At 47.7% G+C, this 15,533-nt stretch overlaps 1 protein-coding gene across 1 annotated transcript in view; it reads left to right on the top strand.

The window, feature by feature from the left end:
• The window catches only part of CFLAR (CASP8 and FADD like apoptosis regulator), a 36,042-nt gene extending 29,244 nt beyond the window's left edge, over nt 1-6,798 (top strand). Inside the window, 2 exon segments of the mRNA XM_054044212.1 lie at nt 3,711-4,224; nt 5,123-6,798. Of these exon segments, the coding sequence (XP_053900187.1) occupies nt 3,711-4,224; nt 5,123-5,261 (653 nt within the window). The 3' untranslated portion in view covers nt 5,262-6,798.
• The last annotated feature ends 8,735 nt before the right edge of the window (nt 6,799-15,533 follow it).

The raw sequence follows: 15,533 nt of genomic DNA, 5'->3' as shown, positions 1-15,533 counted from the left end.
TGTGATATATGCCAGCAATGCCCCTCTGTCATGTACATTGGCCAAACTGGACAGTCTCTACACAAAAGAATAAATGGACACAAATCAGACATCAAGAATTATAACATTCAAAAACCAGTCAGAGAACACTTCAACCTCCCTGGTCACTCAATTACAGACCTAAAAGTCGCAATTCTTCAACAAAATACTTCAAAAAGAGACTCCAGCGAGAAACTGCAGAACTGGAATTAATTTGCAAACTGGACACCATTAAATTAGGCTTGGATAGAGACTGGGAGTGAATGGGTCATTACACAAAGTAAAAACTATTTCCTCATGCTAATTTTTCCCCTACTGTTACTCACACCTTCTTGTCAACTGTTGGAAATGGGCCATCCTGATTATCACCACAAAAGTTTTTTTTTCTCCTGCTGATAATAGCCCACCTTAATTGATTATTCTCGTTAGAGTTGGTATTGCAACACCCATTTTTTCATGTTCTCTGTGTGTATATATATCTTCCTACTGTATTTTCCACTGCATGCATCCGATGAAGTGGGTTTTAGCCCATGAAAGCTTATGCCCACATAAATTTGTTAGTCTCTAAGGTGCCACAAGTACTCCTCGTTCTTTTAGAGAATGCTTGTAAACAGCAATTCAGGGCTAAGGTGGAAGGAGGGGATGTGTGATCAGCTCTCTGCTGTTCCTTATTATTAATGATCTAAGCAGACAAACCATCTTTCTATAGTATTTATACTTCTTCACAAAATATTTGGAGAATAGTAACTGCAAAGCATGCAGACACAGCCAGTGAAATGCAGCAGGATCCATATTTGGGCAGGCAAATGGCATCTTAGGCTGACCGATGTAAAACAAGAAATTCTGATAGCCACCATATGAGGATTCTTGGAACTAGAAGTCATAGGTGCTGGAACTAGGAGTGCTGGGGGTGCTGCCATGCCACGTAGCTTGAAGTGGTTTCCATCGTACACAGGGTTTACAGTTTGGTTCAGTGGCTCTGAGCACCCCCACTATATAAATTGTGCCATCACCCCTGCTCTAAGTGTCCCAAGGCCTTACCCTGATGCAAGAGGGAGAGTGAAGGGAAGGTTCTCTGAATTTTACTGTATACGAGTTTCCCCCTGCTATAGCTTATGTAGCATCCTTTGAAGATGCTGTGCCTTTCCACTCATCTTAAGGAAGGCAAAAGTTGAATAGGGAAAAAGGGATTTGTTCAGACCATGAAGGTAAAAGGCCTTGCCTACATTCCTGACGTTTGAACCACCTATGGTAAAATTAAAGAAAAGACTGTAAGGAGGGGTCTGTGTAAATGATTATGCAGCTGTGCAAGTGGCCACACACATGAGCTGGTGTCTGCCTGAGTTTGAAGACAGCCTGAAACAATAGTTTTGAGAGAATATCAATGGGATATTAATGCTGAGGCCTAATTATGTGAATTTAAATGTCAACATTAATTATTTCACTGCTCATCCTTTTAGCAGGAAAAAGGTGAATGTATTTCTCTGGTGTTCAAGTTAGTGGCAGTGTCATGGGATGACCTTGCCTTTTAAAGGGCTTGGGACTCAGCTGTACCTGTGCCAGGCTTAGCCCACCTCCCCAGGTGGAGGGACCAGTCAGGAAAGGGCCAGTGAGGAGGCCTCGGCTGAGTAGCTCTCCAGAGCTCTTAGAGAGGAGGCCTGGGAGAACAGTTTGCAGTGAGCAGGAGCCAGTGAGGAAGGGCACATGGGAGGGAATCCCACTAGGAGGAAAACTTCAGCAGGGATAGGACTGAGAACCCTGCAGTAAAGGTATCAGCTGCTAGGAAAGGAGGGGAGAAGGTCTGTATGGCATGAGCTTGGTTCAAGCCAGACTCCCCAGAGAGGAGGGTTATTGGGCAAACACCCATGTGTGAGTCTGGGTAACTGGACAAGAAAGGGAAACAGAGTTAGGGCAGGGCCTGAAGCGAGATCATGTATGTCCCTACTCCGGTCAAATATCCGGGCAGATGGTTGCTCCGGTAGAGAGAGAGTTATTCAACCCACCATCTCCTCCCCCCCACAAATAAGTTGACTCTGCCCAAAATGGGGAACCAGAGGTGACGGAGCCCTCCCCACAACCGACAGCCCCACTGACTCCTGCTGCCAAAACCTCTGGCTCTCATTAAGAATAAATCTGCTTGCTTAGAAAGGACTGTGTGGTAATTTGTAACTGGGGGTGATATAGGGTGACCAGATTACCAGTATAAAATATCGGGACGGGGGCGGAGCCAAAAAAGGGGAGGCGGAGCAAAAAAGGGGGGGGGAACGGAGCAAAAAAAAAAAGTTTTAAAGGGCCTGGGGCATTAGCAGGCCCCGCACGCTGCCCTCCCCGAGTCCCCGCGGAGCCTCCCACCCCCTGGCCCGCCACGGGCATATGCAGGGCGCAGTGGGTCTGGGCGGGGGCAGCGCGGAGCGGGCAGGAGCTGGGGGGGGGCGGCAGGGGCCGAATCCCCGCTGCTGCCAGGGAGCCCCGCGCCTCTCCCTCCCGCTCGCGGCTGTGGCTCCTTCCCGGCGGGATGCGCCTCCCGCTGCCCCGGGCACATGCGGCGCGTGTCCCCCGCGCCTAGTCTCCCTCCCGCCGGGAAGGAGCAGCTGGACGCGCGCCGCATGTGAGTGGGGCAGGACGGGGGGTGCGTCCCGCCGGGAAGGAGCCGCAGCCGCGAGCGGGACGGAGAGGCACAGGGCTCCCCGGCAGCAGCAGGGATTCGGCCCAGGCCCCCGCGCCGCCCACCTGGCCCCTGCCCGCTCCGCGCTGCCCCCCGACCGGACCCACCGCACTGCCCCGCGGGCTGCAGGGCTGGAGCAGCCTTCAGGCTGCGCTCCCGGCCCCGGGTGCAGCAGCCCGGGCAGAAGCCCTCTGGCGCGGCGGGGGGGCTCACAGCTGAGCCCCCCTGTCTCCCTCCCTTGCCCGCCCCCCTTTGCCCGCCCGGTGCCCGGGTGCTGGAGCTGACTCACCAGTTCCAGGATCCAGGCACCACCGCCGCCATCCCCTCCCTCCAGGCTTGCGCCGCCATGCTGCAAGCCTGGGAGGGAGGCGGAATGCTGGGGAAGAGGTGGGGCCAGGGCGGGGATTTGGGGAGGGAGCCAATGGGGGAAGGAGAGGGCGGAGCCGGGGCGAGGGGGGCCCGAGCGCTGGAGCGGAAGGGAAAATTTCTTCTTTGTCCAGTGTCCCGACCAAACATTGGTCGGGACGCGGGACAAAGAAGCAAATATCGGGACAGTCCCGATAAAATCGGGACAGTCCCGATAAAATCGGGACGTCTGGTCACCCTAGGGTGATACATTGGTCATAGCCTCTGGAGAGAAAGCAAAGTGCAGATGCTGACCTTTTAGGCAATCTGGCTTGCTGGGGATATCACAGTGTAGGCTGACAACTGTGCAGCTTCAAGAGAGAGTGAGACAGGTCTCTGCCCAGAAAGGTGATGGCTGAGGATCTGGGAGCCTAAAGCAGGTGCCCTTGGTGAAGGAATACAGGTGCACTTATCCTGAAACTGTGACACTTCCCTCATACTCAAGATATTATGTAGACATTGTCATGTGTGTAATCCATTGTGACACTGATGTCACTGCAAAGAGTCAGATTTTGGCTGAATTTCTTTAGTGAAACACAATATTAAGAGCCTTTCAACATGGCTGATCTTCACTGAGCCGTGAAATACATTCACTTTAACAAATTCCTTCTTCTTTTTCCAGATATATTGGAGGACACCTTTAAAGTTCTAGGCTTTGAAGTTCACTGTTACCGGTATTTAAGTGTGGAAGCCATGAACCAAACATTCCATGAAGTTGCAAGACTGCAAAAGCACAGAGACCTTGACAGCTTTATTTGCATATTGGTCAGCCGGGGGAGCCCTCAGAGCATCTTCTGCACAGACCAGACCTTTCCTGGGTACCCCTTGGATCAGGTGAAGAAGTTTTTTACTGGAGACTCATGCCGTGAACTCCTAGGGAAACCTAAGCTCTTCTTTATTCAAAGCTACATTGTGCCAGCAGATCAGCAAGAACCCACCAGTCTGCTGGAAGTGGATGGGAATGAACAAAAAATCACTGCCAATACCAGAAGACCTAGGAACTGTAGTATTCCCCCAGTAGCAGACATCTTTTGGAGTCAATGCAAGGTGGATGTGTCTGTGCTAGAAAGGTCACCCAGCTCATCTTCCCATTATCTACGCAGTCTGGCTGAGCTCCTGTGCAATCCTCATAAAAGGTAAAAAAACAAACCAAAAAAACCCTTTTCATTCAACTTATTGCCCCATAGCAAAAGAACTGAGGTTTCATCCTGCTTCGTACTGCAGAGCACCTTGGCGATGTGAGAGACCATAGAGGAAGATGGTGCCCAGGCCTGGAGGGGTGGTCCAGGTGGGCCCAGACCTACAGGGTGCAGGCCAGGTACTCTAGAGATGGGGTGGAACTTTTAATTCTGGAGTGGAGTGTAAGGGTATGCCAGCGCTGGGGGTTGCAAGGTTACTTCCAGCATGGGAGGAGAAAGTCCAGTCCTAGAGAAGATATGTGAACAGTCAGGATTCCCATGCTGTTCTCCCACCCCCAACACACATCCCTCATAGGCTATTGTCCAAACTGAGAGTTGTCTTTAAATAACAGAGTCCTTAAGCAGGACTGTACTTAGAACTATAAACATTTAGCCAGAGCTGCTTGCTGGTGGGTTTTTTTTTTTTTCATTTCCCTGCGGGACCTCTTGACCTTCCCTCTAGTTCAATCTTCCTCAGAGAGCCATTTGCCCATTTATTACCCCGAGTTGAAGCTAAGCTAAAGAGGTCCCATCTGGTCTGGCAGCCAAGTTCAGTGTGAGTCAGCAGAACAGCTCTGCACCTCCCCACGGGGGTCCTAAAACTTGGTCACAAGATGTCAGGAATGGAAGGAGTCCAGTCCTCCATGACATGCTAGTAAGTCTGGAGTATCAGAGATCCTGTCTGATAAATGCATGTGTAACCTCAAGTTTGTGAGCTCTACCTCTGGTATTAAAGACTGAGATTGGAAACATTCCTCTCGCTGAGCCTGGAGCTGCTTGTCCTCTGGTGTCTTTTTCAGTTAAAAATGATGATCTCCTCCATTCAGTTGTGAGAATTTTGTTTCTCTCTTTGCAGAAAGCTCCCCCTACTGGATATCCATATTGAGCTGAACAGCAGAGTGTATGATTGCAACAGGACCTCAGAGCCACAGCACCAATACTCACTCCTGCTACAACACACCTTGAGGAAAAAACTCTTTCTTTTTCCCAGTTAAAAGCTAATGGAAATTGCCTGGGACACGATGTTAAGATGGGGATATCCACGTGGTCTTTTTCTTCAATTGTCATTGTTCCATGCATTTTTGAAGGGCCTGTTGCTAGAGTATCTGAGTAGTTAGAAACGTTTTGGATGTTGAGGCATCACATGTTTCCAGTTTTAAACTTTAGGCAGAAGCTACTAGGATAAGAAAGGCAGCTAATCCATAGCTCTGCAGCAGATCTTATAACCCAGCCAAGCAGAAGGACACTGTTGAAAGGGTTCTGTACTACAGATTTATTGTATTTCGTTATGTTTTGATTTTCAAAACATACCCATTAGCAATGCCCATTCCATGCTCCAGTATTTAAACCAACACAAGAATCAGCTAAATTGGTAAGACTACCACCCCCATGTATAATTATAATTCATTCCCAGACCATAATTAGGCAGGAGCTCATTCCAGAGTCCAGGGGCTGTTGGAGAGAATGCCCTCCTGGCAGCTCCATCTCTTTTGTAACGAAAGAACTGTGGCTGGAATGCTTCTCCTGATTGTGGCAGCACGGAATGAGAGGAGAGGCCAATTTAAAGGTAATCCGGACCCAAACCATCCAAGGCTTTAAAGGTCGAAACTAACACGCTGGTTGTACCCAGAAGCCCACAAGTAGTTAGTACTGCTCACAGAGCATTGGTGTTATATGCTCCCACTTAACAGACAGGCTCTCACATTCTGAACTAACTTCAGCTTCCCAATGGTCCCAAGATGTAGTCCTACCTGAAATGCTTTACAGTAATCTAATCTCTCAGTGACAAAAGCCTAGATAAGGGTAGCTAGGCCTGCCTCTGAAATAAGAGATCACACTTGCCACACCGGGCACAGATGGATAAATGTGCTCTTTGCCACAGCTGACCCCTGAGTATCGAGCAGCAGCCCAGGATCTGATGAGACTGCTAAACCGTGAATCTGGCTAGCAAATAACAGCCACCTCCCACCAAGCAGAGGAGTTTGTGTAGCTAGCCCAGTTCCTAGGGCTGCTTGCTCCCCCCCTTCTAATGATATTTCAGTCCCATCTAGATTGAGCCTCAGCCAGCTAGACTTAGCGCATGCTCCAGTTTCAGGCAGACACCAAGTCACCCATTCCACTGCACCTTCAGACTCAGTCATAAGGGCAATGAACAACTAGGTATTATCCACGTGCTATAGACACTGCAACCTCTTCACACGCACAAGGTTCAGTAGTTTTGTGCCACTGCATTTATACAAGACAAAAGACCTCTGCTCAGTAATTTTATTTTTCTTAATTACCTTCTCCATTCCCTACGGGAACAATAAGAGACAAGATTACCATAAATGTAGCAATTCCTTTCCCTTCCACTTTCTACAAGGCCCTGATCCTATGAGCTCTGAGGCAAGTGAGTGTGCATGTGAGTACTTTTGGTTGATCCTCAGTCTTTTTTCAGGATTGGGGCCTGGATGAGTCAGTTTTAAGCTTATGTCACTGGCCTGACTGTGCTTCCATCCATGGCATGGTCCCATCATCCCCCCCACCCCACCCCTCCCCCCACACTTCCTCCCCCACACTTAAAGTAAGTAAACATATTTAATATTCTTGGTACATCTTCCTGTCTAGCAAACAAACTAAGGCCTTGTCTACCCTTAAAAGGTTTTCTGGTATACCTGTACCAGCAAACTCTCCTAGAGTAGATGCAGTTGATATCAGTTATACTTGTTGCTAGTATATAGCTTATACTAGTTCCCCTAGCAAAATAAGGCATGGTTGCAAAAAGGACATTTTTCCTGGTATCCCTGCATCCACACGAGGGCTTTGGCCAACAGCTATGCCAGCAAAATATAACGTCCCTAACTGACATAGCTATGCAGGCAAAACTTTTAAGGGTAGACCAGGCCTAAGAGAGGGCTGCCAGAGGTGAAGTGCTTGATGACTTGGCCAGTAAGTTTGTTTTAGAAGTGACGATTCTGTTTCCCAAACCCGCTGCATATTGCCTGCTGTGGGCTTGGCCATGACTTTCAGTAACTCTCCCTTGAAGCCAGACAGCTTTTAATGTTCATCCCAAAAATTCAGCACAAACCTTGAAACAGCTCCTGCAGTCAAAACCATGGAAGTTTAACCATGAGCCCAGAGTTGGGCAAAATGTGGCTGAGGAAAGAAGACTCAACCAAGAAAATACGGAAATGCTGTAGAGAAAAACACACATATTTATTTATACTAATATATAATTTTTATGTAATAAAAATGTACATAATACATATTAATATCTTCATTTTGTATGTGTCCTAATTTTTTTAAAGATTTTAACGATTTTTGTTAGTTTGTGTTAATTTCATATTCTTTCTGATGTTATGCATATTCTATGTAGAGGAGGAAATGAGAGATTGTGATAGGCATAGGGGAGTGGTTGGTAAAAGTTTGGGATGAATGTGACTCATTCCACGTTGTCACAGATCTGATCAGGTGCCCTCTTGCAGCCACCCCAACACCGAACTACTGTGAGGGGAATCTAAGCCTCTGTGGTTTACAGAGCTTGACGAATCCAGCCACGTCCCCAATCTTGGAGTCCCTAGGTCACTCTTGGGGTGCAGACCTGCTAGCTAGTACCCCATCCTGAGAGCTGGAACCCACTGTCCAGCTGCTTACCCCTTCTGGGTGCACAGGTGACCCCCTCACACTTCTCCATATTTGAACACACCCTCTTCCAGAACTCCATTGAAAGGTGTGAGGTTTCTGGTTACAGTTTAACTCTCTCACTACAGTTGTGAAGCAGGTAACATGCAGAGACTTCCCACAACTAGATGATGCCTTAGGCCAGAATGCTGTGAGGAGTCTGAGGGACAGCTAACAGGTGCTGTGGTTCAAAACGTTGCAAGCAAAGGGAAAATGAGGCAGAGCCAAATGGTGGTAGTGTGTGTCAGAACTCCCCTAGGAGAAGGGAGATTGGGTAGTGAAGAGTACTGCCAAATTATGATACCCACCAGAGAGGTGTGAACTCTGGAGAAAATGACTCCTGAGCAGGGCACCTTCTGCCCTTTTGAAACTTTCTGGCCCCTGCTGTCTGCTGGCACCCTTGCCAGCTCCACTGCTTGGGGAAGTGGAGGGAGGAAATGTGCCTCTTAATCTGTTTTCAGTGTGGTCAGTGGAGATGTAATTAAACCTGAGAGAGGGTTGGGGGAGAAAGCACACCACCTCTCCCCAGGAAGTGTAAAGAAGGGGACTGGGCTTGGGGAAAGTAGGGAGATTTCACCTTGCCCCACGACAGGGAATGGCAAAAGAGAGTTGTTCAAGTTAAGTGCTCTTCCATTGAAATGTAATCACTCTAGACAATAGATTTTCCTCCTGCCTAGGGGAACTGGTTTGTCAGGAGGGAGGTTGCCTCATCAGCAAAGTCACCTGGAGGAGGACAACTTTGTGTGGAAACTGGTAAGGGTGCTGATAGAGGGGGCTAAAAGGTTTTAAAAGGATAAAATTCAAGTTTCAGAGAAAGCTTATGCTCTAATAAATTTGTTAGTCTCTAAGGTGCCACAAGTACTCCTGTTCTTCTTTTTTTTAAAAGGATAAAAGCTGTTCTCAGGAGCCATTTTCTCCAATCAGTGAGGATCCAGCCTGTTTGAGGCTGCCTGCCTGCCTTCCTGGACACTGGTGGTCCCCTAAAGATTCATAAGGGAAGGGTGACCTAGTGAGGGACACTGTGGTTTAAGATGTTTTTTGTTTTGTAAAAGAGCAAATGTGTTAGACTCTGTGCTAAGCATGTGTGAATTCCTTCCCAACTGTTATATGCCCCTGAGAGAGTTCAACTGTAACCCATACATTTAGAGGAGCTCTAGGGGAGGGGATGTTTTAAGTACAGGAGAATCTGACGAGCCACCACGAGCTGCTGTAGAGCAGATTCCAGCTCACAGGATAGAGTGCTAGACAGCAGATCTATGCCCCAGTAGCATGCCCAGGGATTCTAGGCCTGGGGAATGGCTGGACTCCATTCAGGCTCCAGCCGATCCAGGCTGGATGCTCAGATTCCCCTTACAGCAGTCCAGTGGGAGGCTGGAAGAGGGTATCTGGCTGGATCTGTGACCTGTATTTTAGAAACCTCTTTGGAGTGTTGTAGCGTAACTGTATACCTCTTTCCCTGTCTAAAACTGGCTTGTCCGTGTTACCAAGTCCCGGTAAACCCAGATCATCTGACATTTGGAAGCGTCTCCCCCCACCTGAAACTCTGTTTTTTTTTTTCAAATTTCAGCTATGTCACTTGTGCCATTTGGATAGTCTTATTCGTATAAGGCTTGGAATGAGAGGGAAAATTTGTATTTAAACCATTTTTCACAAACTAGACATTTTCTAAAATTGATTTTTGTATGAGTTATAAGACTGATTCTAAAGCCAACTCCTTGTGATCTTATCAGGGCTAGAAATAAATGCTTCATAGCAATGTTTTGCAGTTCTTCCCATCAGCAAACCACTTTTTAAGAGAGCGCTGTCTTCCAGACTGCTTCTCCTCAGAAACCCCTATTGCTTGGTTTTCAAAATGTTTCTTTTCTGCTTCCTGACCCCCCTCCCCCCCACAAGTACTCCACAGACATAACCTAAGAACCAATTTGCTTTGTACCAAGAGAAAGGTCTACATTGCAGCTGGCCACTAATACATAACAGCATTTTTTTCTTGCCTCTGATGTATCATGAAGTGATAACCATAGTATAGGACTGACTACAGCAAGTGTAATTTTTATTCTCTGTTTATACCCGATTCATATTCTTTGGCACAGCAGAGAGATTGTAAAGTAAGATTTGGAATCTTAGAACTAGTTCCTGCAGCCACTGGGAGATGAGGCTAGCGGTGTGAGATACGTGTTTGTTACTCCGTGTCTATTGAATTAAGATGTATTCCCTGGTTATGCCCATATATGTGGTATAAATAAATATATGTATTGAGTCTGTACACTTAACTTACTTTTTTCCATTTCCCTCATCAGCCTTTCCCTGTGAAAACCATTTTTTCTACCTTACAGATCAAAAAGGGGAGGGTGAAAGCAAGAGCGTAGGCAACAAAATGTAGGGGGGAAACTGCAGAAAGAAAAATATAAAGAATAGTGCAAACAGCAGGAGAAAGTGAGGGGAAGAGAGAATCCTACGGCCATCCTTAGGCATATGCGGCTGTGTAGGGCACCCGAAAATTTGAGGCACCATTCCCCTCGCTGGCCGCGGCTGGAATCCTCTTTTCTTGGGCCCCTCCCCTATGCTGGGCCAGCGGGCTTCTCCCCGACCTCAACCCCACCCCCTCCCTCCCTCACACCTCCAGCTCTGCCGCCCCAGCCCTGGGGAGCCCAGAGCAGCACTGGTGGTACGGCAGCCTGCCATCCCAGCCCACTGCCGCCTGGACTGGAGTCCCTCCCTGGACCCTGCCTGCCTGCGCCGCTTGGGGGCTGGGCCAGGGCCAGGACCAGAACCAGAACCAGGACAGGAAGAGCGAAACTTCCACTAGAGTCACCGGGGGGGAGGGGGAGAAGAGGAAGCCAGGCCAAGTGGGGGAGCTCAAAGTGACAGTGCACTCACTCTCAAACTTCCCTAACACACACAGACTCTGCCTCTCTCGAGTCACAGTCCCCCAATACAGATTGTGTCTGTCTGTCTCTCTCTCTCACACACACACACACACACACACGTTATTACTGCTCGATACTTCCTGTCAAAATGCTCGTGGTGAGCCAGGAGTGGCAGGAGGGCCGTGGGCTCTGGCAAGATGCAGCCCCCATGTGACAGCACAAAGCCTGCCTGGAGCCACTGCTGCATACGAAGCTCAGTGTGTGTGAGCAATGGGGGTGTTCTGGGGATCCGGGGGTGGGGTGGCTGTGCCCCCTCAACACCTGGGGTCAGCAGTGCCAGCTGGGGACCGCCTGCAGTAGAGTATAGGGGCACCCATTGAATAATACTGCATAGGGTCCCATAAATCCTAAAGACGGCCCTTACAGGAGGGAGACTAAAGAGGAGAGATGTCAAGAAGAAATGTGGTGAGGTAGTAGATGAGGGAGAAAAGTTTAAAAAAAAAAAGTAAGAAAAGGAAGGAAATAGTGGAGGTTCTAGAATTTTTCCAAAGAGTGACATTGAACACAGCTAATACCTAGCTCTGCAGCAGAAAGATTGTCAAAATTACTTCACAGTTTTATAGAAACTCTCTCTATACTTTACAAAAATACCTATCTCAAACACCAGATTCAAGAAACTGAGAAGGTCTTTCAATCAGCTCCTTAGGCATTACAAAAAATAAATACATACAAGGCAGCACCTTTCCTTACAAATGCCTGAGCAGGATCACTTTTACAGGAAACTTTCCCAGAATGCTATTCTGATCGCTGTCCCTTTACATTTATCAGATACAAGCAGCTTCTGCAACCCTAAAGGAGCCATTTTTGTAGCTGGCTGATGTTTGCTGTATTTTCCTCTTTCACAGCTGTTCTTGTTAGGCTTTTTCTATCTTCTATCACTGATTTGCTGATACACCTCCTAATATCAGGGCTCTTTCCAAGAATGTTTTTCTCCGGTGCTGTATTAATTAGTGGATCAGCCATGGATACCATGTTTTTTTGGTTAACTCTGTTTTGCTGGGTATATGTTAATCTCTATATAGCCTTGTAACGTGTTGTTTCATAGGAAGTTCTAGTTGTATGTATTTTGTAAGTGGGGTTTTTTATGTCTAACTTTGAATAAATTAATATTTCAAAATCAATGTCCTTCAACAACTTGATGTGTAGAAAATGAAACATTATAATAGGTAGGAGCAATTTAAATCAAGTGATTTCAATTTATAGGGGATTTTTAATCAATTTGAAAATGTGTACTATTGCAATTTTAGATCATAATTTAGTTTATTGTACATCCTAAATGCTGTTTTTTTTTAAATACCACTAATGGCAGAGTATCTTGTTTGAAATTTACAAAACTGCTATAGGCCTAACCATACACACACACACACACACACACACACAAAATTAAGGCCCTGATCTTGCAAACAATCAGCTACACACTTTTATTTACATGAGTAGTCCCATTGACATCAATGGAAGTATTCATGTGATTAAAGTTAAACAAGACTTGAAATAGATTAACCAAGTGATTAAACTTTTTTATATATACAAACGGCCAACGCTTTCAAAAACAAGAACCCAGAGTTGGGCTCCTGAACCCATATTTATGTACCCAAGGATGGGATTTTCACAGTCACCTACGCAATTTAGGATCAAAAGTCCGCTTTACTTCAGGCTGCAAACCATGATAGAAGAGCACAGCACGGTCAAAATGTAAATATAGCCTGGGCTATTTGCTTAGCAATGTTGTGTCTGAATAAGGATATTCATGAGGCCCTGGACTTGTCTTTTTCAGCATGGACGCATTACAAATGAGAAACTTAATAGAAAAATCTCTGTAAAATCTGAAATCCTACTAACAGGAAACTAATTAAAGAAACAAGCACAAAACATTCACTTTGGCAATTAGGGTGACCAGACGTCCTGATTTTATCGGGACTGTCCCGATATTTACTTGTTTGTCCTGCGTCCCGACCGATGTACGGTCGGGACACTGGACAAACAAGCAATTTTGCCCTCCCGGAAGGGCTCTTGCCCCCCCCCCCCCGACTCCGCCCCTCCTCCCCCCATTGGCTCCCTCCCCAAATCCACACCCTGGCCCCACCTCTTCCCCACCCATGTGGCATTCCTCCTCCCTCCCAGGCGTGCTGCTGTAATGGTGGGGCAAGCCTGTGAGGGAGAGGGTGGTGGCCGGCTTCCAGTTCCTAGAGCTGGTGAGTACGGGCACTGGGCGAGCAAGGGGGGCTGGCAAGGGGGCTGCTCCCCCAGGAGGTAGACGGGGGGGCTCCGGACCCCACCAGCGGCGGGGGAGAGCGGCTCGGGGCTGCACGAGTAGCCATGTAAAGTTTATCGGCTTGGAGGGGACCCCGGCTGGCTCCTCATCCCTGTAGGGGGGTAGCATCCCCGCCCCGTGCCAGCATGTCATGCCGGCCGCCGCAGGCCAGGTAAGGAGCCAAGTGGTCCCCTCACCCCTCATCCTGGCTCCTCAGCTGAGCCCCCCCATCACCTTCCTGGGGGAGCAGCCCCCTTGCCAGCCCCCCTTGCCCACCCGGTGCCCATACTCACCAGCTCCAGGAACTGGAAGCTGGACACCACCCGCTCCCTCCAGGCTTGCGCCGCATTCCAGCTGCAAGCCTGGAGGGAGGAGGAATGCCGCTCAGCTGAGGAGCCAGGACGAGGGGGCAGGGGGGACTCGGCTCCTTACCTGGCCTGTGGCAGCCGGCGGGACATGCTGGCGCGGGGACGCTACCCCCCTACAGGGCAGGGCGAGGAGCCGGCCAGGGTCCCCCCCAGCTGATAAACTTTACGTGCCCACTCGTGCGGCCCTGAGCCGCTCTCCCCCACCGCTGCTGGGGTCCGGAGCCCCGCGCCTCTCGCTCCAGCGGCTCCTTCTCCGCGGGGTGGCGGGACGTGCCGCATGTGCCCGGGGCCCTGGGGGGGGGGGGGGGGCAGCGGCCATGGCGCGGCTGGGGCCTGCTAATTCCCCCGGCACCTGCAAAACGTTTTTTTTTTTCTCTCTGCCCCCCCCCTCCCCCGGCGCATCCTGATATCCCCCATCCACCCCCCCGCGTCCCGATATTTCCTGTCAGTGATCTGGTCACCCTATTGGCAATCCAAGACTATAAAATAGGAAGGAAGTAAAGAATTAACAACATACAAATAAAAAATCTGAATTAAATATTAAAACTTGATTTAAATAAATATATTTACATTTTAAACATTGGATTTTGTATTTTTAAAAAAGTATAAGTGACTTATCCACCCGGCTATATAGTAACCCCAATTCTTTCCTCGCTTACAGGAATGCAACTTCCATCAGTTTCAGTGAACCAAATCCCTGTCCTCCCCGCATGTATAATTCCCAGTGGATTTACACCAAGGATAGGAGCCTTATGGTGTGCAGAGTGAGGGGTCGCTAGTTCAGACCTACCAGAGCTCCGGCGAGACTCTTTTCTCTGCAACGATGAGGGATACAAACTTTTTTTTTAATGGAATCTAGAAAGTCTCACAAAATTACATGATTCCAGCAGTTGGGGCTTCAAGAAAAAGATCAACTATCAGGAGGCTTATGATCAGATTGTGAGAGTTGGCAAGGCAAATGTCACCTGTATTCAATGTTTTCCTCAGGAACTGAAATTAGGGGAGGGTGTTTGAATTTAGAGGGGGGTGAGACTATGCAGGTGAAGGTGAGCTGTCTGGCACAATAGTAAAAACTGAAAAATGTTTCACAACCATTTTATTAGATTTAACTCGTGTTTTAAAATCATCATACAAATTAAAGTTGGCTACTCAAGCCTACTATGAAGCACTACATCAACATCCTTCTTGGTTTATTGTAATTTTTCACAACTCTGTTAATGAATTTCTCAAATGCAGTGCGTTCATCTTTGGTGGCTTCTCATGTGTCTGGTACTTCCAGTCCTTCATGATATGTTCATGATCAGGCAGAAGGCAACTTCTTTCAGAACACAAAATTCTATTCAATGAGGAAAAAGAACGCTCAACTGTAGCTGTTGTGACTCGGAGTAGCAAGAGATGTACATAAGAACAGCCATACTGGGTCAAACCAAACGTCCATCTAGACCAGTATTCTGTCTTCTGACAGTGGCCAATGCCAGGTGCTTCAGAGGGAATGAACAGAACAGGTCATCATCAAGTGATCCATCCTCTGTCACCCATTCCCAGCTTCTTGAAAATAAAGGCTAGGGATACCATCCCTGCCTAATAGCCATTGATGGACCTATCCTTCATGAACTTATCTAGTTCTTTTTTTAACCCTGTTATAGTCTTGGCCTTCACAACATCCTCTGGCAAGGAGTTCCACAGGTTGGCTGTGTGTTGTGCAAAAAAATACTTCCTTTTGTTTGTTTTAAACCTGCTGCCTATTAATTTCATTTGGTGACCCCCAGTTCTTGTGTTATAAGAAGGAGTAAATAGTACTTCCTTATTTACTTTCTCCACACCAGTCATGATTTTATAGACCTCTATCATATCTCCCCTTAGTCATCTCTTTTCCAAGCTGAAAAGCCCCAGTCTTATTACTCTCTCCTCATATGGAAGCCATTCCATACCCCTAATCATTTTTGTTGCCCTTTTATGAACCTTTTTGAATTTAATATATCTTTATTATATTCCTACTTCTTTAATCCCAGGAAACAGCACAAAGTTTGGGTCAAACCACTAGTGATGATAAAGAAGAAG

Source organism: Malaclemys terrapin, chromosome 11 (genome assembly GCF_027887155.1).
Source record: "Malaclemys terrapin pileata isolate rMalTer1 chromosome 11, rMalTer1.hap1, whole genome shotgun sequence".
NCBI classification, from domain to species: domain Eukaryota; kingdom Metazoa; phylum Chordata; order Testudines; family Emydidae; genus Malaclemys; species Malaclemys terrapin.
The sequence above is the reverse complement of the archived record's forward strand: the minus strand, read 5'-3'. Positions and strand labels throughout refer to the sequence as shown.